The 22,935-nt window shown below is 44.6% G+C and overlaps 1 protein-coding gene across 1 annotated transcript in view; it reads right to left on the bottom strand.

Moving 5' to 3' along the window:
- Positions 1–470: 470 nt before the first annotated feature.
- Positions 471–22,935, bottom strand: part of CHRNA4 (cholinergic receptor nicotinic alpha 4 subunit) — a gene marked incomplete at both ends in the record, with an annotated part of 75,871 nt that continues 53,406 nt past the window's right edge. The window contains 2 exons of the mRNA XM_083358222.1: positions 471–596; positions 20,504–21,881. Coding sequence (XP_083214348.1) covers positions 471–596; positions 20,504–21,881 — 1,504 coding nt within the window. The remainder of the gene's footprint in view (positions 597–20,503; positions 21,882–22,935) is intronic.

Raw genomic sequence — 22,935 nt, 5'->3', positions numbered from 1 at the left:
AATCGCAATAATCAACATGCATCACCTCAGTTGGCAACTCACCTTACGTTTAGTGCAAGGTTGCGTGCCCAGGACTTTTAGTTTAGACCCAGCACAGTTCTGGAGAACCTCAACCCGATGCCACCATTTCTTCATGGTTTTATGGGACTCTTGAGTGCCTTTAGGCTTGGAGTTCCTTAAGGGAACCTCACTAGGTTCTCAGGATTATATAGGACAACTAATGCCATCATGCAATTGGAACCAGCCCTTTCCCTCCCACCCCGACCCCCTCAAAGAGATATAGATGATGACCATGGTTTAGGCAAATGACGCAATCTTGGAAGGCAATTCTGGAGCTTCTAGGAAAAAGTCATGCGCTGATGTGATGGTAAATTATGAAGAGCAGCCAGCCCTGAGATGAAAGCTTGGGCTTTCCAGGGTGGACTTAGACCTCCGAACTTAATCCATTCCTTTTCCAGGCTGGACTGTTCCTAAATCATCCCTGCCAGCCAAGGTGGAAGGAAAAGTCCCACCGTTCCCAGCAAGCAGACTAAGATAAACACCCAGAGGAATATTCTGTCAATGACCATTGCCACATATTTCCAGTCTTCTTTCACCTAGAGAGAGAGAGAAAAGGAAAATCAGAAGCAAGACATTCATCAAAGATAAAGGTACTGTCCAGTCATGACTGACTCAAGAGCGTGGTGTTCATCTCTCTTTTGAAGACGAGGGACCAGCATTGTCCAAAGATGCTTCCATGGTGGCCGGCATGACTATCTGCCCAGATGCATAGAAAGCTATTACCTTCCCATCAAAGTGGGACCTACTGTTCTGTCCCAGCCCATGTGAGTCCTTGTTATGCTCACAAGGAGAAACCCCTTTTCCAATCAAGCAGGCAGGAACCGCCGGAAAAACCCAAACCCCTCTTTTATTATTCACAGACCTGAGTCAATGTCCAAGGCAAACAAACACTCTTCATAGAAACTTGATCCTCAACACGAATAGATGGCCTTCAGCAACCAGCACCTCCCACACCTTCCCTTTTATAAGTCAGCCAAGGCGTGCCTTCCTAATGCCTTCTCCTTTGCCTTTGGAGCCACCCCATTGCATTCCTCTGTCCTAGTCGCTTCTTTTGCCGGCGCTTTCGTGCATCCTGGATTTGTCCCAGCTGTGCTTCATCATTGTCCAACTCAGGCTCCCAACACAGCCGTGTCTCAGCCTGAGCGTGAGTAGAGGGGCCAGGCTCCTCGTCCGACTTGGAGCTCCTCAGAGCCTTCCTCTGACTCTAATGTCACTCCAGGCCCCTCATCATCATCATCTGATTCCTCAGACTCAGCTGTTAGATTCACGGGCTGGTGAGGAATCACAATACCTATTTACTACTCGCATTTGCAGGTTTCTGTACAGCTAGGTGAGCAGGAGCTAGAGCAAGGAATAGGAGCAATCCCCCATCCTGCTCCACTCAGTTCTCAAACACAGGCTGCTGACAAGGCTTTCCTGCTGACAAGGCTCAGTTTCTTTAACCGCTGAGCCGTCATGCCCCTAAGACATTCATAACACGGGAGAAATCGTCGATCAGCTTCTTGCGACAATACTTTCAAAATGTGATGTGATGTGATTGCAAAAAAAAACAACAAATGCAATGCAGCAATTAATGACTAAATTGGTGGATGAGCGAAATGCTGTGGACATAGCACACTTGGACTTCAGTAAAGCATTTGACAAAGTAGACCACAACCTACGTCTTGGTAAGATAGAAAAAATGTGAGACAGACAACATGGCCATCGGACGAATTCATAATTGGACCAACCACACTCAACCTGTAGTCCTCAATGGAACTACATCCACATGGAAGGAAGGAAGCAGTGAGGTACCCCAAGGTCCTGTCTTGGGCTCTGTACTCTTCAATATCTTCATAAACGAAGTAGACAAGAGGATAGAAGGGGAACTCATCAAATTTGCAGATGACACCAAGCTGGGGGGGCACACGCAACACTTTATAGAGGACAGGCTCAAGATCAAAAGGATCTTGATATACTTCAACACCAGACCCCATTGAATAAAATGAAATCCAGTGGTGAAAAAAGTAAATTTTACACTTAGGCGAGAAAAAACAAACACAGAGGTACATAGTAGGTGTTCCCTGGCTCAACAGCAGTAACTGCAAGAGGGATCTGCCCCAGTTGTCCTCTCAGGAAAGTAAGATGCTGGAATCCATTGAGTTGGATCAAAAGAACTTTTACTGAGAGAAACTGGATGCAGTACAGTCAGGCGGAATCTGAAGATCCCGCGCAAAGCATAAAGCAACTTGGTTGGTTTCCCAATCCCACCCCCAACCAGTCCACTAGCAACCAATGTGATTTTTTTTTGAGAACACTGAGGTGCTAGGCAGATAGCAGTTCACACCCAGGGCACAACAGCCTTGGAATCTGGCAAAAACTGGCTGCCCATCTCATCTTTGAAGACAGTCCCCCTCCATAATTCCCCAGCGAACAGCAGAAGCGGAAAAATCCTAAGCATGCCATCCCCCCCCCCCTTAGCACGATGGCAGGACACCAGAGTATGACGGTGGACCTGATGGGATCTAGGAATCCTATTGGACAACCACTCATTTATGAGCCAGCCGTGTGCTGCAGCTATCAAAAAGGCCAATGCAGTCCTAGGCGGCAATAACAGAGGGATAGTATCAAGATCACATGAAGGATTAGTGCCGCTATATATTCTTTTTGTAAGACCACACTCAGAGTACTGCATCCAATTTGGGTCACCATGGCATGTTATATAAAAGATGTTGAGACTCTAGAAAAACTGCAGAGAAGAGCAATGAAGATTATTAGGGGACTGGAGGCTAAAACATATGAAGAACGGTTGTAGGAATTGGGTATATCTAGTTTAATGAAAAGGAGGACTAGGGGGGACATGATAACAGTCTTCCAATATTTGTGGGGCTGTCACAAAAAAAGAGGGGGGTCAGCCTATTCTCCAAAGCCTCTGAAGACAGAACAAGAAGCAATGGATGGAAACCAATCAAGGAGAGAAGCAACCTAGAACTAAGGAGAAACTTCCTGATAGTTAGAACAATTAATCAGTGGAATGGCTTGCTTCCCAAAGTTGTGAATGCTCCAACACTGGAGGTTTTTAAGAAGAAATTGGACAACCATTTGTCTGAAATGGTATACGGTCTCCTGCCTGAGCAGGGGGTTGGACTAGAAGACCTCCAAGGTCCCTTCCAACTCTGCTATTCTGTTCTTCTATTAATTCAGTATCAACTGAAGTGTAATTCAGAAATCATGTCACTGTTCTGGTTTATTCTATTTTGGTCAGACCTGATTTTGAGAAGGAACTATGCTATAAATAATAGTCTTTCAAGATGCATCAGATGAAGTATTTAATTTAATTAATTTAATTTAATTTAATTTATTAATATTTCTATACCGCCCTTCTCCCGAAGGACTCAGGGCGGTGTACAGGGCAAGAATAAAACACAGAGATTTACAAAAGATAAAAGGTAATTAAATACATGCCCAATTAAAAATGCAGTTAATACATACTAAAAAAACCCAATAAAAATAGTAAAAAAAAACCACCAATCCCCCCTCAGGCCAGGCCGGCTTGCTCGAACAAGTATGTTTTCAGATCGCATCGGAAGGAGTGGAGGTCGGGCGCCATCCGGAGCTCAACCGGTAACTGGTTCCATAGCTCCGGGGCGCCCACAGAGAAGGACCTCCCCCTGGGGGCCACCAGTCGACATTCTCTGACCGGTGGCACCCTGAGGAGGCCCTCTCTGTGGGAACGCACAGGGCGGAGGGAAGTAGACGCCGGAAGTAATACAGGTAGTCCTTGACTTACGACCAGTGGTGGGATTCAGCTGGTTCGCACTACTTCGGCAGAACCGGTAGCTAATTTTTTGTTGCCCAGGCCCAGAATGGACTTCCGGAAGCTGCATCCACACACAGAACCGGTTGTTCACATATTTGAATCCCACCACTGCTTACGACCACAACGGAGCCCAAATTTTCTGTTGCTGAGAGACATTTGCCCCACTTTATGACCATTTTGCCAGAGTTGTTAAATGAATCATTGCCGTTATTAGTAACACAGTTGTTAAGTGGATCTGGCTTCCCCCATTGTCTTTGCCCGTCAGAAGGTCGCAAAAGGGGATCCCCTGACCCCGCGGGATGCTGCAACCGTCACAAATACGAGTCAGTTGCCAAGCATCCAAATTTGGATCACGTGACCCTGGAGCTGCTGCAACAACGGTCATAAGTGTGGAAAACATGCGTAAGTCAATTTTTGAGGGCCGCTGTTATTTCAAACGGTCACGAAATGCGCTGTTATAAGTTGAGAACTAGCTGTAATGAAAATCTTGGACTTATTGTGGTCATAAGTCAAGGACTACCTTGTCCTGGTGAAGTTTGGGAGCAGGGAGCAAACACAATGAGGTCATGTTGCCGTAAGATATTAACAACAGCAACAAACCAATCAGGGTTAGGCAACCTCGGCTCTTTTACGACTCGCCGACTTTAACTCCCAGAATTCCTCAGCCAGCATGGCTCATCTTGGAAACCTCTCCCTTTCCCCTCAGCGTGGCTGGCTCAGGAATTCTGGGAGCTGAAGTCCACGAGTCATAAAAGAGCCAAGGTGGCCTACCCCTGAACTAGGACATTTCAGTGTATTAGTTAAGCATTACCTCAGGGATAGGCAACCTTGGCTCTTTTATGACTCGTGGACTTCAACTCCCAGAATTCCTGAGCCAGCCACGCTGAGGGGAAAGGGAGAAGTTTCCAAGCTGAGCCATGCTGGCTCAGGAATGCTGGGAGTTGAAGTCCGCGAGTCATAAAAGAGCCAAGGTGGCCTACCCCTGTGATAGCCAGCCAGGGGCAATGAGCCTCTGATTAATCTAACACATCTGTGTTACTTAACTTTCCCGAATTACCACAAGCCAATGAAACAGAGCTAATTTTCCCCTTGACTCCCACAGCCATGTTACCATGTCTCTCTCTCCCTTGCCCTCTGCATCGTTTGGAGGCTAAGCAACTATTTTTAAAAAGTGGCCTCCAGCTGTTAAAACCTTAAGCTTATGAAATGCGTCGTCTCCGGTTCTCCTCCCAGGATTTGTAAATCAGCAGCAGGCGAAGAGCACGCCGCGGCATTTTTAGCAGGATAACGACTTGCATCACTTGGGAGGCCTGCCCCATCTTAATGTCGCAGGTGTCTTCCCTGGAAGGTGTGGTTATGTTTTAAAAGAAGGAAAAATTGGGTCTTGGTCGTAATTACAGCAAAGGGGGTGCCTGACTGACGACCAAAACTGGGATCCGAATTTCCATTGCTAAGCAAGCCGGTTGTTGTCACACCCGACGTTTACGGCTTTTTTTGCTGCAATTGTTGAGTGAATCATGCAGCTGGTAAGTGAATCGGGTTTCCCCCACTGACTTTGCTGGGAAAGTCAGTAATGGCAATCACACGATACTCAGATGCTACAATTGCCCGGCTGCCAAGTGCCCAAATGTTGATTATGTGATTGTGGAATTGTATTGAAGATATAATGACTGGATATCAGGCAATGTTCGCTCGCTCCATTCTGCCTTATTAATTAAATGCTCCCAAGGAAAACACAAATAACAAATCCCACTTCCTTCTAGCACTGATGATGTTACCTAGTTGGGTAATGAAATGTCTTCAAGAAAACAACCAAGCGCAGAGAGCACCAAGGCCTCCTCCTCCTCCTCCTCCTCCTCCTCCTCCTCCTCCTCCTCCTCCTCCTCCCTGCAAGAAAACCACCAAGCTCAGAAAGCACCAAGAGCCCCACAAGTCCTCTCCACCTGCTCTCCGGAAAGCCCACTCCTTTTTCTTTTTTTTTAAAAAATCCCATTTATATCCCGCCCTTCTCCGAAGACTCAGGGCGGCTTACAATCTAAGAAGCACAAATCAATGTGCTTCTCAATAGCCTTCATTCTATGTATATGCCTGCTTATTAGGGCTTTCGCCCCCCCCCCAAGCAGGCATTATTACAAAGTCAGCTTATCTGGGTCCTCATTTTACCTACCTCGGAAGGATGGAAGGCTGAGTCAACCTTGAGCCTGGTGGGACTCGAACCTGCACTAATTGCAGGCAGCTGGTGTTACTTAAGGAGGCATTAGCACACTGCTCCACCAAGGCTCTTTTTAGCCCTGATGATGTTATCTAGCTGGGTAATGAAACGTCTGCAAGAAAACAATCAGCCTCAGAGAGCACCAACGACCCATCATGTAATTTATTTATTTACTTTATTTATATCCTGCCTTTATTATTTTTAAAAATAACTCCTTCCTTTATTATTTCTAAAAATAACTCCTCCCTCCCTTATTTTCCCAGAAATAACAACCTTGCGAGGTGGTTTGGACTGAAAGACAGAGAGGAACTTGGCCCAAAGTCACCCAGCCAAATTTTATACTTAAGGCAGGATTAGAACTCAGCATCTCCTAGTGATTGGCCCAAAGTCACCCAGCCGGCTTTCATGTCTAAGGTGGTACTAGAACTCACCGTCTCCTGGTGATTGGCCCAAAGTCACCCAGCCGGCTTTCATGCCTGAGGCAGGACTAGAACTCGCCGTCTCCTGATTGCCAGATCAGCACTTTCACCACTGCTGGCCCTCCCCTTGTAAGTAACCCATAATTCCCCAATGTTTCACCTCCTGATAATCGAATAATGAAATTCATTATCACCTCATCCCACGGACATTCCAAGAAGTGCTGCTGAATTGTGTGCAAATCCAGCTAATGTAATCCCTTCATGAACTACTTCTACCCATCTTGTAAAAAACTGTAACGTGAGCACGGCGCTTAAAACCCAGGCAACACTGTTTAAAAACCTTCCCTTTTTTAAAAAAACTGTCAAATGACTGAGCGATTCTACAGTTGCTACCTATTTGCAGAAAGTGGGTGGTTTCCCCCCCCCCCACAAGCAAATTTGGTATTTGCTGGAGGCCACGAGAGCTCCTATTTCAGACTTCAGCTGTCTAAATCTAAAATGTTGTTGTTGTTAGTTGCGAAGTTGTGTCCGACCCACCGTGACCCTATGGACAACGTTCCTCCAGGCCTTCCTGTCGTCTACCATCTTCTGGAGTCCATTTAAGCTCACGCCTCCTGCTTCAGTGACTCCATCCAGCCACCTCATTCTCTCTCGTCCCCTTCTTCTCTTTCCCTCAATCTTTCCCAGCATTAGGCTCTTCTCCAGTGAGTCCTTCCTTCTCATTAGGTGGCCAAAGTATCTGAGTTTCAACTTCAGGATCTGGCCTTCTAGAGAGCAGTCAGGGTTGATCTCCTCAAATCCAAAGTAGCCTACCTCATTTGGGGACAGAATTTTATTTCTCCAGCTTCTCTCCATCTTATTTTGCTTCATCAATCTCCATATTTTTTTCCCCCGTGAGCCATATTAAATTAATATCAAATGACCTCTGGAGAGCAATTAAAAATCACACTGTAGTTGAAGGGAAGGGAAAAAATCAGATGAGAAAAAAGACAAAGATCCGCTTTGCGTTCACAAGGACAGCTTAAAATTAAATTGGGGATCCACAACAACTCGGTCTTTCTTCACAAACGCGAAGCCGGTGTTTCTCAACCTTGGCAACTTTAAGAAGTATGGACTTCAACTCCCAGAATATCCTGGACAGCGTTGAAGCCCGTAGCCCTTAAAGTTGCCAAAGCTGAGAAAAGCTGGCTCAGAGATTTCTCATTCTTTCCTACAAAATGGCAGGTTAACTTTTCTCTTGGATGGTCCGCAGGGAGTACCAAGGGGCCTTTTTTCAGGAGGCAACTGGACTTTCTTGTTTTATTTTGAAAACATCTTCAGAGGGAAAAAAAAGAAAGTCCAGTGGCCTCGTGGAAAAACCACCTTTGGGACAACCATGGCTTGGATGTGTTGCGGGAAAAGTCTTCATCATGGTTCAGTCCAAGCCGGGGATAAACAACATGGCGACTGCTTTAGGAAGAAGGTTACAGTTTATTGAAGAGGAGAGCCAGACAGAAAGATGGCTCTGGGGGAAAAAAGGGACGAGCACATGTAGGGAGTGGGTTTTTATACCCTCTGGAGCCTTTTGTTTGGAGCTGTTTCCTGTTTCAGGCTTTGCATTTCCTGTGTCACGTATTCTGACCTGATTCTCACGCTAAGTTTAGAGTTGTTATGTCTAACTGGACTCTCATTCACATGCCGCCCCCCTCCTCCCAGCATCATCTAACTCTAAAAGCGAAAGGGAAAAAGATGGCTACATTTCCATCTGTTGTCAATGCAAAAAAAACGTCCGATGTTAGCAGCGTTGACAGGGACTTTTTATCGTTTATGGTGGAGAAGCGATCAAGCCAAGAAATATTGGAGCAGGATTCATATTCTAATGCAGATAAGGTCCTAAAAGTGAATATCAAGATAAAACCGGAAACTTTTCTTCTGGGCCTAAAGGAGAAAGAAAGCTTGGGGGAAAAATTTGGAATTCTGATTTTATATATGTGGACGGCAACACGACGGCTCTAGGCAGAAAACTGGAAGGGTGCCTCTATTCCCACCGTGGAAAAAGTTGATGGGAGTTAGCGGAGATGGCTAAACTGACTGTATTGATAAAAGAAAATAATGTGCATACTTTTGTTTCTACTTGGAAACCGCTTCTGGACTTTGTGCCCGAGGTGGGGGAAAAAAATGATACTTTGATTTTGGGTTTTACTGATTAGATGGATTTGTTGATATCGAAATGGCTAGCTCATACTACTATAGAAATGTAAAAAGTTGAAGTTCGATGTTAATGCCTTATTTTACTGCAACAGAGGGAGACAGAAGTCAATGTCTTTTTTTCTTTTTTTCCTTTTCCTTTACTTTTGTTCCCTACTATTTGCTTTTGTGTTTTCGTATTTCATAAAATAAAAACATTTAAATCTGTAACTTTGAGCACTCACTAAATGAGTAGTTGTAAGTTGAGGACCACCTCTCTCTCTCTCTCTCTCTCTCTCTCTCTCTCTCTCTCTATATATATATATATATATATATATATATATATATATATATATATATATATATATAGAGAGAGAGAGAGAGAGAGAGAGAGAGAATATATATATATATATATATATATATATATATATATACATACAGTATATATATATATATATATATATATATATATATATATATATATATATATATATATATATATATGGTATATATATATATATATATATATATATATATATATATATATATATATATATATATATATATATATATATATATATCTGAATATTGTTTCCAAGCTCTTCCTAGCTGCTCTACTGAGTCAGATATTAGTAGATACTAGTCAGATACTAGTAGCCAAATAAAACTAGTTTAAATCTAGAAGCCTAGGGACATTTGGGTTGGGAACTGTAAAAAAACTGCAGCTCACTGAGTACCTGGGAAATTTAATTTGCATGAGAACATTTTTGGACTAGTTACTTTCCAGCTTTATTGTTTAGCCAAAAAAATAAAAATAAAAATCAATTCTTTACTTAAAGGAGCCTTTAATAAGCACACTTTTCCCCTACGGCAGCTATATTTCAGTGGTATGCTAACTGGGAGCGCGAAGAGATCGTTTGTTAAACACATTAAAGGTTTCCAGATCAATTATTTTTAAAATGCCTTTTTATTTGCAAGTCTGTTTTGCAAAATTGATTGGGAATCAGGGCTAAGGGATGCTAGGGAAAAGGGCGAATTCCCAAATTTTGAAAAAAAGAAAAAAAAAGTACATGCAGGGAAAGGGGCAGGAGTTTATTTGGGCCCCTAAGAGATTGGAGCAAGCTTGAAAAATAAAGTCTATGCGCAGAAGATGAGGGGTGGAAGGTTATAAAGAAAGAAAGGGTGAGCTTTCCTCCTCCGTTAATTCAAATCAACACTTAAGTGAAGCAACCAAAGGTTCTTCTCTTCCCAGAATTAATGCTGCCCAAGGACTTGCTATTTAGAAGAGAATTTAGAAGAGATTATCTGCAGCTCCGGGTGGTTGCTCTCTGAACTTAGTTGTTTCCTTGCGGATGTTTCATTACCCCATTTGTAGCATCCTCAGTGTTAGACAGGAGCAGGGTTTGATCTCTGCTTATAATAATAATAATAATGAAGTTGGAAGGGACCTTGGAGGTCATCTAGTCCAACCCTCTGCTCGGGCAGGAAACCCTATACCATTTCAGACAAATGGCTGTCCAGTCTCTCCTTAAAAACTTCCAGTTTTGGAGCATTCACTGCTTCTGGAGGCAGTTCGTTTCACCGATTAATTGCTCTAACTGTCAGGAAATTCCTCCTTAGTTCCAGGTTGCTTCTCTCCTTGATTAGTTTCCATCCGTTGCTTCTTGTCCTGCCTTCAGGTCCTTTGGAGAATAGCTTGACTCCCTCTTCTTTGGGGCAGCCCCTGAGATACTGGAACACTGCGATCCTGTCCCCCCCTCGTCCTTCTCTTCGTTAAACTAGACATACCCAATTCCTGCAAACGTTCCTTATATGTTTTAGCCTCCAGTCCCCTAATCATCTTTGTTGCTCTTCTCTTTACTCTTTCTAGAGTCTCGACATCTTTTTTACATCGTGGTGACTGAAACTGGATACAGTATTCCAAGTGTGGCCTTACCAAGGTATTGTAAAGTGGTCTTAACACTTCTTGTAATCTTGATTCTATCCTTCTGTTATTGCAGCCACTATATACTAGTGGTTTGCCCTGTCAGTGTTGGCTGGTTACTGGGAAAGAGGCATTTTGGTCTTTTGTTTCTGTTTTAGCATTTTATTGCCTCTTTTGAATGGTTATGTCAATGTGCATCTCTACATGCCTGTTGACGGCTCATTTGTCTGAGTGCCAGATTTCCAGGAATTCTCTAGCAGCTCTCCTGCCCAGCAATCAACACCCAGATAAGCAGAGATTAGCGCTAGGATTAATAACAGACCAACAATCAAGCAGTAAATAATACCCCAATCAAGGAATTATCAGCTCAGACAAACAACCAAACAATAAATAACCGCTTAATCGAACTACTAGGAGAAAACAACACCCACCCACATTGACTGGGCAAGCTCTGGTATATAAACAGAGAGGAAATCTCACACTCTTCTAACACTGACGATGTTACCTACTTGGGTAATGAGACGTCTGCAGGGAAACAACCAAGCTCAGAGAGCACCCAGGACCCCACAGTTCTTCTCCTCCTCCTCCTCCTCCTCCTCCTCCTCCTCCTCCTCTTCCTCCTCCTCCTCCTCCTCCTCCTCCAATATGCTCACTCGTTTTTTTACTACCTTGTAATCCCTTAATTTGGGATAGATTCGGGTGACTGGATGTAGCTGAGTATTTGCTGGCCGGATGCCCTTCCTGATGCCTATGCGAAGTTCACAGCAGATGATTTTTCTTTGCACCTGTGCTGATAAAGCTATAAGTCGCAATGCAAAAGGATTCCCTTCGCTCTTAAGAACAGAACAAAATGGGGATCAGTGAATTGTTTCACTTCTTCTGATGCTGAGAGTCCTCAATTTACCACCATTTGTTGACTGTTCAAAGTTTCAATGGCACAGGGAAAAAGGGACTTACGACCCTTGTTCGTACTTACAGCCATCTCCATTTCCTAAAGGTCACGTGATCCAAATTTGGGCAATTGGCAACTGGCATGTATTTATGACTGTCCCTGGATCATGGGATCGCCATCTGTAACCTTCCCAGCCGGCTTCCAACAAGCAAAGTCAATGGAAGAATGGGAAGAATCCAGAGAAATAAATATTTTGGGATGTATTTAAAAGGCAGAATATATTTCCCCAAAGGAATAATGGAGAAGATCTTTTTAAAAAGACAGAAACCAGCCCAGCCCCTCTCCCACAAGCAGAAAATTTAGCAGAGGCCAGCTTTTAGAAATGCAGATGTAATAATCCATTCAGGAAGGTTGGTGCCTTCCAGCTAGAAACTGAAGAGATTAGGAAGACAAAGACCCTTAAAATCTACATACCTATCCAAACTCTAAGACTGGACATAATAGGATAAACCCTCCAGCACCAAAAGGGCACACTCAGGTCAAAGTACATGACACAGGAAATACAAAGCCTCAAACAGGAACAGGAAACAACCTCAAGAGCCCCAGAAGGTATAAAAACCCACCACTCCCTGCTCCATGTGGTCACTTTTTTTCTCAGAGCCATCTTTCTATCTGGCTCTCCTCTTCAATAAACTACAATCTTTTTTCTAAAGCAGTCTCCATTTTGATTATTCCCAGCTTGGACTGGACCCTGATGAAGATTTTTTTTTCTTTCAACAGGAGGAAGCCAGATTCGCTTAATGACCTCATGATTCACTTAACAACTACACTGATTCTCTTAACAGCTGTGACAAGAAAGACTGTAAAAATGGGGGGGGGCAAAACTCACCTAACAACTTTCTGGCTTAGCAACGGAAATTTTGGACTTAACTTTGGTCAGAAAAGTCACGTACAGAACCCGTATATGTTTATCACACAATATTTTAAGTTCCAGTGGTATTCCACAGCCTCACTTCACTGCCTACTCGTGATCTCCCAAAAAGGATTTTGTACAGATAATCTAGTAGTTCTACAGAAGCTTTTCCTGGATTTTGCAAAAGACAGAGAGGGCTGCAAAGAGGGGATTATTAGAAGGCTATTAAAAGCCTAGGAAGCATTAAAGAGAATTATTCCAGCAAAGAGGAATAGCGGTGGCTATCAGGGTGATGCTAAGCCACCCACAGAGGCCTATTAAAAACACAGCAATAATATATTCTTTTATTATACAGTCCCCGGGTTCTATAAAATCAGGCAGAATAAAATGCAATACTCATAGTAATAACCAAGATTTTAAATACGAGTAGAGCCGTACTCTAATGGCAGAAAGTGAAGAGGAACTAAAGAGCCTCTTGTTGCGAGTGAATTTAATTTAATTTTTTAATTTTATTAAATTTAAAAAGAAGAAGGAGAGTGCAAAACTTGGGTTGAAACTAAACATTAAGAAAACCAAGATCATGGCATCTGGCCCTCTCAATTCCTGGCAAATAGATGGGGAAGAAATGGAGGTAGTGACAGATTTTATTTTCCTGGGCTCCAAGATCACCGCAGATGGGGACTGTAGCCAAGAAATTAAAAGACACTTGCTCTTGGGGAGGAAAGCCATGGCAAATCTAGACAGCACACTAAAAAGCAGAGACATCACCCTGTCAACAAAAGTGCGTATAGTCAAGGCTATGGTCTTCCCAGTTGCAATGTATGGCAGTGAAAGCTGGACCATAAGAAAGGCTGAGCACCAAAGAATTGAAGCCTTTGAACTATGGTGCTGGAGAAGACTCCTGCGAGTCCCTTGGACTGCAAGGCGATCAAACCGGTCAGTCCTAGAGGAGATCAATCCTGACTGCTCTTTAGAAGGCCAGATCCTGAAGCTAAAACTCAAATACTTTGGCCACCTAATGAGAAGGAAGGACTCACTGGAGAAGAACCTAATGCTGGGAAAGATGGAGGGCAATAGAAGAAGGGAACGACAGAGAATGAGGTGGCTGGATGGAGTCACAGAAGCAGTAGGCGTGAGCCTAAATGGACTCCAGAAGATGGTAGAGGACAGGAAGGCCTGGAGGAACGTTGTCCATAGGGTCGCGATGGGTCGGACATGACTTCGCAACTAACAACACAACAACAACAAAGCCGTACACTTACACACCAGCCAGCTAGAAAATAATCAGCACCTGAAATCAAAAGACAAGGGAACTAAGCATGCTATCAGGCTTTTGCAAATCTTTGCAGGAGATAAGAAACAAAAACGCCAATAAATAAAAAATACACCTTGCCTTTTTACGATAGCAAATCTCTGGCCCTATTCCACCCATAGTGACTGCCACAAGCTTTTTAAAGTTCAGGTTTCATCCCTAAATCACCTCTGAGTTTCGTTTCAAGCTCTTCAGCTAAATCAAGAAACAAACAACACCCCAATCAAGAAACTACCAACTCAAGACAAGCAAGCTAACCGTAAAAAACAACAGTCCAACCTAGCAACCATCAAGTCCATTCTCACCACTCCTTACAAGCACTGATGATGTTACCTAGTTTGGTAATGAAACGTCTGCAGGAAAAACAACCAAGCTCAGAAAGCACCAAGGACCTCACAGTTCAACCCTGAGCTACAAATATTCTCTTCTACCTCCAGCTAAAGCCTTTCTCCACTCGGATCCGCCTTGGTGGAGCAGTGGGCTAATGCCTCCTTAAGTAACACCAGCTGCCTGCAATGAGTGCAGGTTCGAGTCCCACCAGGCTCAAGGTTGACTCAGCCTTCCCTCCTTCCGAGGTAGGTAAAATGAGGACCCAGATTGTTGGGGGCAATTAAGCTGACTTTGTAATAATGCCGCTTGGGGTGTGTGTGAAAGCCCTAATAAGCAGGCATATACATAGAAAGAAGGCTACTGCTAAGCTTGTAAGCCGCCCTGAGTCTTCAGAGAAGGGCGGGATATAAATGGAATTAAAATAAAATAAATAAATAAATAAGGCCGGGAGATAGAGGCCATCCAGTCTGACTTTCTGATCGGTGACGGATGGATTCTTCAGAGCAGCGTTTTTCAAACGGATTGCCAGGAAATTTTAATGGGACTCTATGAAAGACCAGGAGGAAAATGTTCTCTTGAATGCATCGCTTTTTTAAAATCACTACAACTTTGAGAAAGGGGTTGGACTAGAAGACCTCCAAGGTCCCTTCCAACTCTATTATTCTGATTTTCTTGTTTGGGGTTCCAAGATTTTTTTTGGGGGGGGCGCTAATTAACAAGCTCCAAAGCCTAAAAAAGGTGAAAACTCTCTGCACTAAATCATCCGGTGTCTGTTTAAAGAGCTGTAATGAAGGAGAACTCATCGCTTCATGTGGAAGCTTGTTCAATACCTGACAGACCATACAGATCACGGGTGTCAAACTGCCGGCCTGCAGGCCGGTTGCATCATACGGAGGCCAAGCCCGCCCCACCTCCATCAACACCCCAAAAGTCACGACGCGTCACATGAGGTGGCAGGTTTTGACCCCCGCGATATAGATAGTCCTTCCTTAACAACCCAAGTTGGGACCGACAACGCTACGCAATGTGCTCGTTGAGCAAGACATCACGTGACTGTAATTTGCAATTTCGTTGCTGGCTGTCAGATGAAAGAAGCCAGGCGTCACGACAAGAGTTCAAAAGTACTCCAAGCTGACTTCATGCCAGCTCTACAGGTAGTCCTTGACTTAACGGGCATGATGGAGCCCAACATTTCTGTTGCTAAGCGAGACAGGTGTCAAATGAGTCTTGCTCCATTTTGTGAGCTTTCGGGCCACAGTTCTCACATTAGTCACACCGTTGTTAAGTGAATCTGGCTTCCCCATTGATGCTGTGGGTCAGAAGTTCGCAAAAGGTGACCACGTGACCCCAGGACAGTGCAACCGTCATAAGTATGAGTCAGTTGCCAAGCATCCAAATTTTGATCCAGTGACCACGGGAATGCTACAATTGTTGTAAGTGTGAAAAAATGATCATTGTCACATTTTTCAGTGGTGTTGCAACTTCAGCTGGTCCCTAAGTGAGGACTACCTGGATACAACAATCTGAACTACTAACGGTCAAGGCTGCCCCAAAGAATCCTTGATGTCAGAATCACAGAGTTGGAAGGGACCTTAGAGGTCTTCTAGTCCAGCCCCCTGCTCAAGCAGAAGAACCTATACCATTCTGGAAAAAATGGCAGTCCCGTCTCTTCTTAAAAACCTCCAGTATTGGTGCACTTGCAACTTCTGGAGACAAGTCGTTCCACCTTTTTTTTGGGTATCCAACCCACCAATGCACTAGCCAGCAACATAGCTCTTCTCTAACGTGCTCCAATTTGTCCTTTCGGAATTCTGATCTGGATTCTTATCTCCTCTTAATGTACTCCAAAGTCGCATTTTTCTTGTTAGCAGCATTTAAGTTCATATTAAACTAGTGAGTCAGCTAGAACCAGTTAAGGTGTTGACCTAGAAAACAGGAGATTGTAAGTTCTAGTCTTGCCTTAGGTATGAAAGCCAACTGGGTGACTTTGAGTCAATCACCAGGAGATGGTGAGTTCTAGTCTTGCCTTAGGTATGAAAGCCGACTGGGTGACTGAGTCAATCACCAGGAAATGGTGAGTTCTTGTCCTGCCTTAGACATGAAAACCAGCTGGGTGACTTTGAGACAATGACTGGGAGATGTTGAGTTCTAGTCCCGCTTTAGGCATGAAAGCCATCTGGATGACTTTGAGTCAATCACCAGGAGATTGTGAGTTCTAGTCCAGACTTAGGCAAGAAAACTGACTGGGTGACTTTGAGCCAATCATTCTCTCTCAGTCCTCATAGAACTGTTGTTGTGAGGAAAATAGGAGTGGAACAACCTGCCTCCAGAAGTTGTGGATGCTCCAACACTGGAAGTTTTAAAGAAGAGATTGGACAGCCATTTGTCTGAAATGGTATAGGGTTTCCTGCCTGAGCAGGGGGTTAGACTAGAAGACCTCCAAGTTCCCTTTCAACTCTATTATTATTGTTGTTGTTGTTGTTGTTGTTGTTGTTATTTCATTGGAAATTATTGCCGTTAAGTTCTGCCAGTCATTAAGTGGGCAATCATGTGACCACACCTGATTTAATACCTTTTTTTTTGCAGGGGTCATTGATAGAACACAGCATTATAAAGCAAGCACCGTGGTCATTAAGTGAACCCATTTTAGTCAATGGAAACTAGACGTAAATACCAGTTTCCAGCAAAAAATGTCATGTGACCACTGGGGATGCTGCAAATGACCATAAATAGGGGCCGGTTGCCAGGTACCCCAAATTAGTGGTGGGATTCAGTCTGTTTTCACCAGTTTGGTAGAACTGGTAGCTAATTTTTTGTTGACTTTGGAAACTGGCAGAAGCCCTAGCCCTTTTTTGCAAGGTCCAGAACGGACCGCTGGAAGTGCGTGGATGCCACTTCCGGAAGTCCCAGAATGGACTTCCGGAAGTGGCATCCGTGCAGAGAACCGGTTGTTCAGGCATTTGAATCCCACCACTGCCCCAAATGAGATCACATGACCACAGGGGGAAGGAGGCGGCAGTTGGAACTTTGTGTCCAGATCATAAGTACTTTTTTTGAGTGAATCGTAAGCGTCTGGAGGGCTATTGGTATTGCCAACCCAGAACTGTTCTCTAATTTACAAAATGTGTCGCTGACATAATAGTGTATGTGTGTGTGTGTGTGTGTGTGTTTGCGTGTGTCATTCAACTTAATGAAGAGTCTGTATTAAAAACCTATGTATAAAAAGTACAAACTGACAGACTTACACAAAAATGTGCATGAAAGTAACATAGAAATACAGTTAATCCCCCGTGCTGGCTGGAGAATTCTGGGAGTTTATTTATTTTATTTATTTATTTAGTTACATTTATATACCGCCCTTTCCCTGAGGACTCAGGGCGGTTTACAGGGAATTAAAAAATCCACCATACAAAAGTTAAAAACCAAATTAAAAAATATTAAATTGACCCTGTACACTTAAAAACCCCAAATTAAAATTTTCTCCTCAGCCTGGGCCCGAGAGCTCAAAGAGCCAGGTCTTCAGGCCCCGGCGGAATGATCGGAGGTCGGGGGCAGTCCTCAGCTCCACCGGCAGCTGGTTCCAGAGGGCAGGCGCCCCCACTGAGAAGGCCCTATCCCTGGGTGTCACCCGCCGGCAATCTCTCACCGGCGGAACCCTAAGCAGACCCTCCCTGTGGGAGTGCACTGGGCGAAGGGCGTTTGATGCCGGCAGCAGGTGTTCCCTCAAATAACCCGGACCCAGGCCATGTAGGGCTTTATAGGTAATAACCAGCACCTTGAATTTCACCCGGAGGGCAACCGGAAGCCAATGCAGCTCGCGGAGTAGAGGTGTTACATGGGAGTATCGGGAGACCCCCATTACAACTCGCGCGGCCGCATTCTGCACCAGTTGAAGCCTCCGAGTGGTCTTCAAGGGCAGCCCCATGTAGAGAGCGTTACAGTAGTCCAAACGGGAGGTCACAAGCGCATGAGTAACTGTGCGTAGGGCGTCTCGGCCCAGATAGGGACGCAACTGGTGCACCAGGCGAACCTGGGCAAAAGCCCCCCTGGTCACAGCTCCTATATGATCTTCCAAACTGAGCCGCGAATCCAGGAGGACGTCCAAGTTACGAGCCCTATCGACGGGGGGTAACACCTCACCCCCCCATCATTAAAGATGGAGAAGAGTGGTTCACTCAAGGTGCCGATACGCACAGCCAGTCAGTCTTGGCAGGATTGAGTCGGAGCCTGTTTCTCCCCATCCAAACCCGAACTACAACTTCTGTAACACTTTTGTTCCTTAGGCCATCTGTCTTGTAAATTTGCAGGATTCTTTTTTTCCCCGCCATGTATATGTATACACTCGAACTACAATGTGATGTTTCTCTGTGTTGTAACTGGGTGTGTATGTGGGTATATGCGTAATGATATTTTTTGAGAGCTGAATGCAACGAAATTTCATTTTAATGTATGCTGATTAGTGTACATTTAAAGTGACAATAAAGTTTCTATTCTGTTCTGCTCTGTTCTGTCTGTCCTATTCCATTCCATATTTTCTATTCTATTCTATTCTGTTCTGTTCTGTTCTGTTCTGTTCTGTTCTATTCTATTCTATTCTATTCTATTCTATTCTATTCTATTCTGTTCTTCCCTTTTGCAACCTTCTGACAAGCAAAGTCAATGGGGAAGCCAGATTCATTTAACAACCGTGTTACTAACATAACAACTGCAGTAATTCAATTAACAACCGTGGCAAGAAAGGTCATAAGATGGGGCAAAATTCCCTTAACAACTGTCTTGCTTAGCAATGGAAATTGTGGGCTCCGTTGTGGTCATACCTCGAGGGCTACCTGTACTCAGCTTTCAGAGTGCTCTAACGATCTTTTTCTAGCCTCTCCCGGCACTTTTCTCCTGCTGAAAACGTCGTGGCAGAGCGGAGCCTCTTACGTTTAGAGCCAGGAAATATATCTAGACCCCCGAGGCATCGCAAGGGTCAGTTTCAGCAGCTGGAAAAACCGGGAGATCAGCAAGAAAACGGAGCAGGGCGCAAACCTAGAAAAAAAAATGAATTAGAAGAAGGAGGAGGCGAAGAGGTCCTTGGGCCAGGAGGCCCACATCAGCAAGGAAGCTGGTTCAGAAGGTTAAGGTAGCAGCCCCGTTGCCTTGCTTCCAGCAGAAAGGGCAAAAGGCATCTGAAAGGGCAGGCACACAGTACCCCACCGTCTTTGTATCACCTGCTGCCTTCGTGCTTCCAACACTGTACCCTCATCCTGCTTCCTAAGAAATCCTCCACAGAAGATCTGTAAGTTTTGCGGGTCAGAAGGAGGCCTGAGAAGATAGCTGGGGACCTTCACATCCTGGACATAACCTGCTTCATCTCCTCCCCTCAGGATGGCGCTACACAGGGCATTGCAGGCCAAAACAACTCGATACAGGGACAGGTTCTTCCCTTGCCCCCTCGCTCTGCTGGATATCTAATTCTCGAAGATCTGTGTAACATCTGTACATCTTATTTACCCATGGAGTATGGCGGTAGCATTATCACTTATCCTTCTTCTTTGCCTTCTTTAAGACAAACTCACATCAAATGTGCATGGAAGTACCGAGCAGGCTAATGCAGAAATACAATTAATCAGCCATGCTGGCTGGGGAATTCTGGGAGTTGACGTCCAGGTATCTTAAAGTTGCCAAGGTTGAGAAATACTGGTTTATACAGCTCCCTTCCTTCCTTCCTTCCTTCCTTCCTTCCTTCCTTCCTTCCTTCCTTCCTTCCTTCCTTCCTTCCTCTTCTTTCTTTCTTTCTTTCTTTCTTTCTTTCTTTCTTTCTTTCTTTCTTTCTTTCTTTCTTTCTTTCTCTTTCTTTCTTTCTTTCTTTCTTTCTTTCTTTCTTTCTTTCTTTCTTTCTTTCTTTCTTTCTTTCTTTCTTTCTTTCTCTCTCTCTCTCTCTCTTCTCTAATTTATATGCTGCCCATCTCACTATCACATGACTCTTATATAAGTTTGTTTGTTTCATCATTTGACTAATTGCTGCAGGGGTCTTGTGTACACATCCCCACATTGCCATAACTTCTTTAGGGACCAAATTTGAGCACAGAGAACACACGCACCCACCCACCCACCCACCCACACCCACACCCACCCACAGAGAGAAAGAAAGAAAGAGAGAGAGAGAGAGAGAGAGAGAGAGAGAGAGAGAGAGAGAGAGAGAGAGAGAGAGAGAGAGAGAGAGGATTGTGTACAACAGTTTCATCACCAAAATTCATCTCCTGAAATGCATCATTCCCAACTCGGAACCTGCTGCAATTAACCAGAGTTAGAAAAACTCATTTGCCCCCTTTCCCGCCCTGCCGCTGAACATAACTTAATTTTATGTTTTGCATTCCTCCTGAGACATGAATTCTACAAGCGCTACTAAATGGTATCAAAGGCCCCATCCATTCAGTTTTTGGCTTGCAAGGAGCAAGCGACGAGGGGGGAAAGGAGTCATTTTTACTTACTGAAAAATCAGCATCTTCTGCTCTCAAATGGTCCGCGATATAATGCACGCCTTCCACGGCTAACTTCAAGGCAGGTGACATCAGCAAAAACTGTTGCTCTTTAAGAGTTTTGCTCCCTTGTCCCGACGTGCTGGCTGACTCCTTCTTTTTACATTTACACTTACAGTGGGTGGCTTTGACTTTGGGCTGGTCCACACTCAGATGGCACTGTGGGGACGCTGATGACCCACCTGATTGGCCATTGGTCTGGGACGCTTCTTCTTGCAAGTAGCAATACTGGATGCTCTTGGATCGGTAACGTACGGTGCCTTCTTCTGCTTTTCCTGGACTGCTGTACATCTGCTGGACACTTAGGGATCTGCCTTTGCCAATTGAGCTCGACTGAAGGTCTCCGAGGGGGTGACTGGGAGGTTGAAGGGAGGTGCAACTGGCTCGGATGGGTTCTGGGCACAACATTGAATACTGGCCCGAGGGCGACTTACACACTGGCTGAGGACTTTTTTGGTCCTCGAGATGGGTTCCAAAGGACGATGTAGGGGACTGCTCATTGCTCTGAGGGCTATTGGAGGACGAGGTGATAAAGTTGGGCTCCGCTTCCATCTCCGACCAAAACGGCTGCGAGTTGGCCATTTTGTGCATGGATTCTATGAGTTTCTTGCAGTTGTCCTTGACCGTCGAAGGGCGTTTCATGAAGAGAAGACGTGGGACGACGTCAAGGAAAACCCGTCTCACCCAAGCGGGCATGGTATGGGTCCGAGGGGAACGATGGTGGACGTTCAGCACGAAGACGGTGATGATGATGGACAGCGTGACAAAGATCATGGTGAAGAGGAGATACTCTCCGATCAAGGGGATGACCAAAGAGGTCGAGGGGATGATCTCAGTAATGAGAAGAAGGAAGACCGTCAAGGACAGCAGAACAGAGATGCACAGGGTGATCTTCTCCCCACACTCAGAAGGCAAATAGAAGACCAAGACGGTCAAGCACGAGATCAGAAGACAAGGAATAATCAAGTTGATGGTGTAGAACAGAGGGAGACGTCTGATGATGAAGGAATAGGTGATGTCTGGGTAGATCTCCGAACAGCATTCATACTTCTTGATGTTGTAGTTGCCCACAGCATTGATGATCACCCATTCTCCACTCTCCCAGTAGTCCAGCTGATCCACATGGCGATGCATGCTCTCTAAGTCGATCTTGGCCTTGTCATAAGTCCAGGAGCCAAATTTCATGGTGCAGTTCTGCTGGTCAAAGGGGAAGAAGGTGACGTCAATGCTGCAGGAGCTTTTGTAGATGGCGGGAGGCATCCATTTAATCCGACCATCGTAGAAGAGGTGGGCTTTAGTCAGGTGGGTGACTGCAAAATCCCCGTCGGCACTGCAGGAGGTAAGGAGAAGAGAAGGCAGAGTGGATTTTTTTTATTTATTTATTTTTTTAGATTTTTCCCAAGCACCAGAAAGCAAGACAAGAAACAATGGATGGAAACAAATCAAGGAGAGCAGCAACTTTTCCTAACAGTGAGGACAGTGAAACAGCTTGCCTCCAGAAGTTGTGGGTGATTTCATCCTTGGAGGTTTTGAAGAAGAGATCGGACAACCATTTGCCTCAAATGGTATAGGGCAGGGGTCTTCAAACTTGGGCCTTTTATGACTTGTGGACTCCAACTCCCGGAATTCCTCAGCCAGCTTGCCTGGCTGAGGAATTCCGGGAGTTGAAGTCCACAAGTCATAAAAGGGCCAAGTCTGAAGACCCCTGGTATAGGGTCTCCTGGTTGGACTAGAAGACCTCCAAGGTCCCTTCCAGCTCTATTCTGATCGACTGGATCGTCAGAAAGAGGATTTCTCGTGTGCTTTGATTTACTTACGACTGACCCAGCAAATAAACAGGCAGACAGGCTGGAAAAAAATGGGCTATGGATGGATAGCTCATTGTTTACATTTCCCTTGCTACCTTCAAGCTGCAGATTGCGTCTCGGTCCAGTCAACATTCTTTACTGAGATATTCATCAAAGCCATAACTATGCTGAATTATCCTCACTGCCACCATCACTTTTAGCTTTTGTGTTTCCAGTGAGTTAAAGCCCTGGCCACATCTTCCCTTAACAGGAGATATATTGGCCAGCTAAAAACAAAAGAGATCAAAACGCTGACTAAGCTGATTGCTAGGGATGCCACGAAATTGGTGGTGATTTTTTTTTTCCCCTTGCATCAGAAGCACTGTAATGCTGGGGAAATTTTCATAATTTATTCCCATCCACAGTGAGAAATTACTGCCAAAGCAAAGCACAAACACAAAACACATGCACGCACGCACACGCACACGCACACGCACACACACACACACACACTTCAAGTTTCATACAGCCCTAGCTCACAATTATTTTGTTTGTGCTATGTGTGATGTTGGGGCAATTTTTCATAATTTATTCCCA

The sequence above is a fragment of the Vipera ursinii genome (assembly GCF_947247035.1).
Source record: "Vipera ursinii genome assembly, chromosome: 3".
Lineage (NCBI taxonomy): Eukaryota > Metazoa > Chordata > Lepidosauria > Squamata > Viperidae > Vipera > Vipera ursinii.
This window is presented reverse-complemented; position numbering and strand designations above follow the sequence as displayed.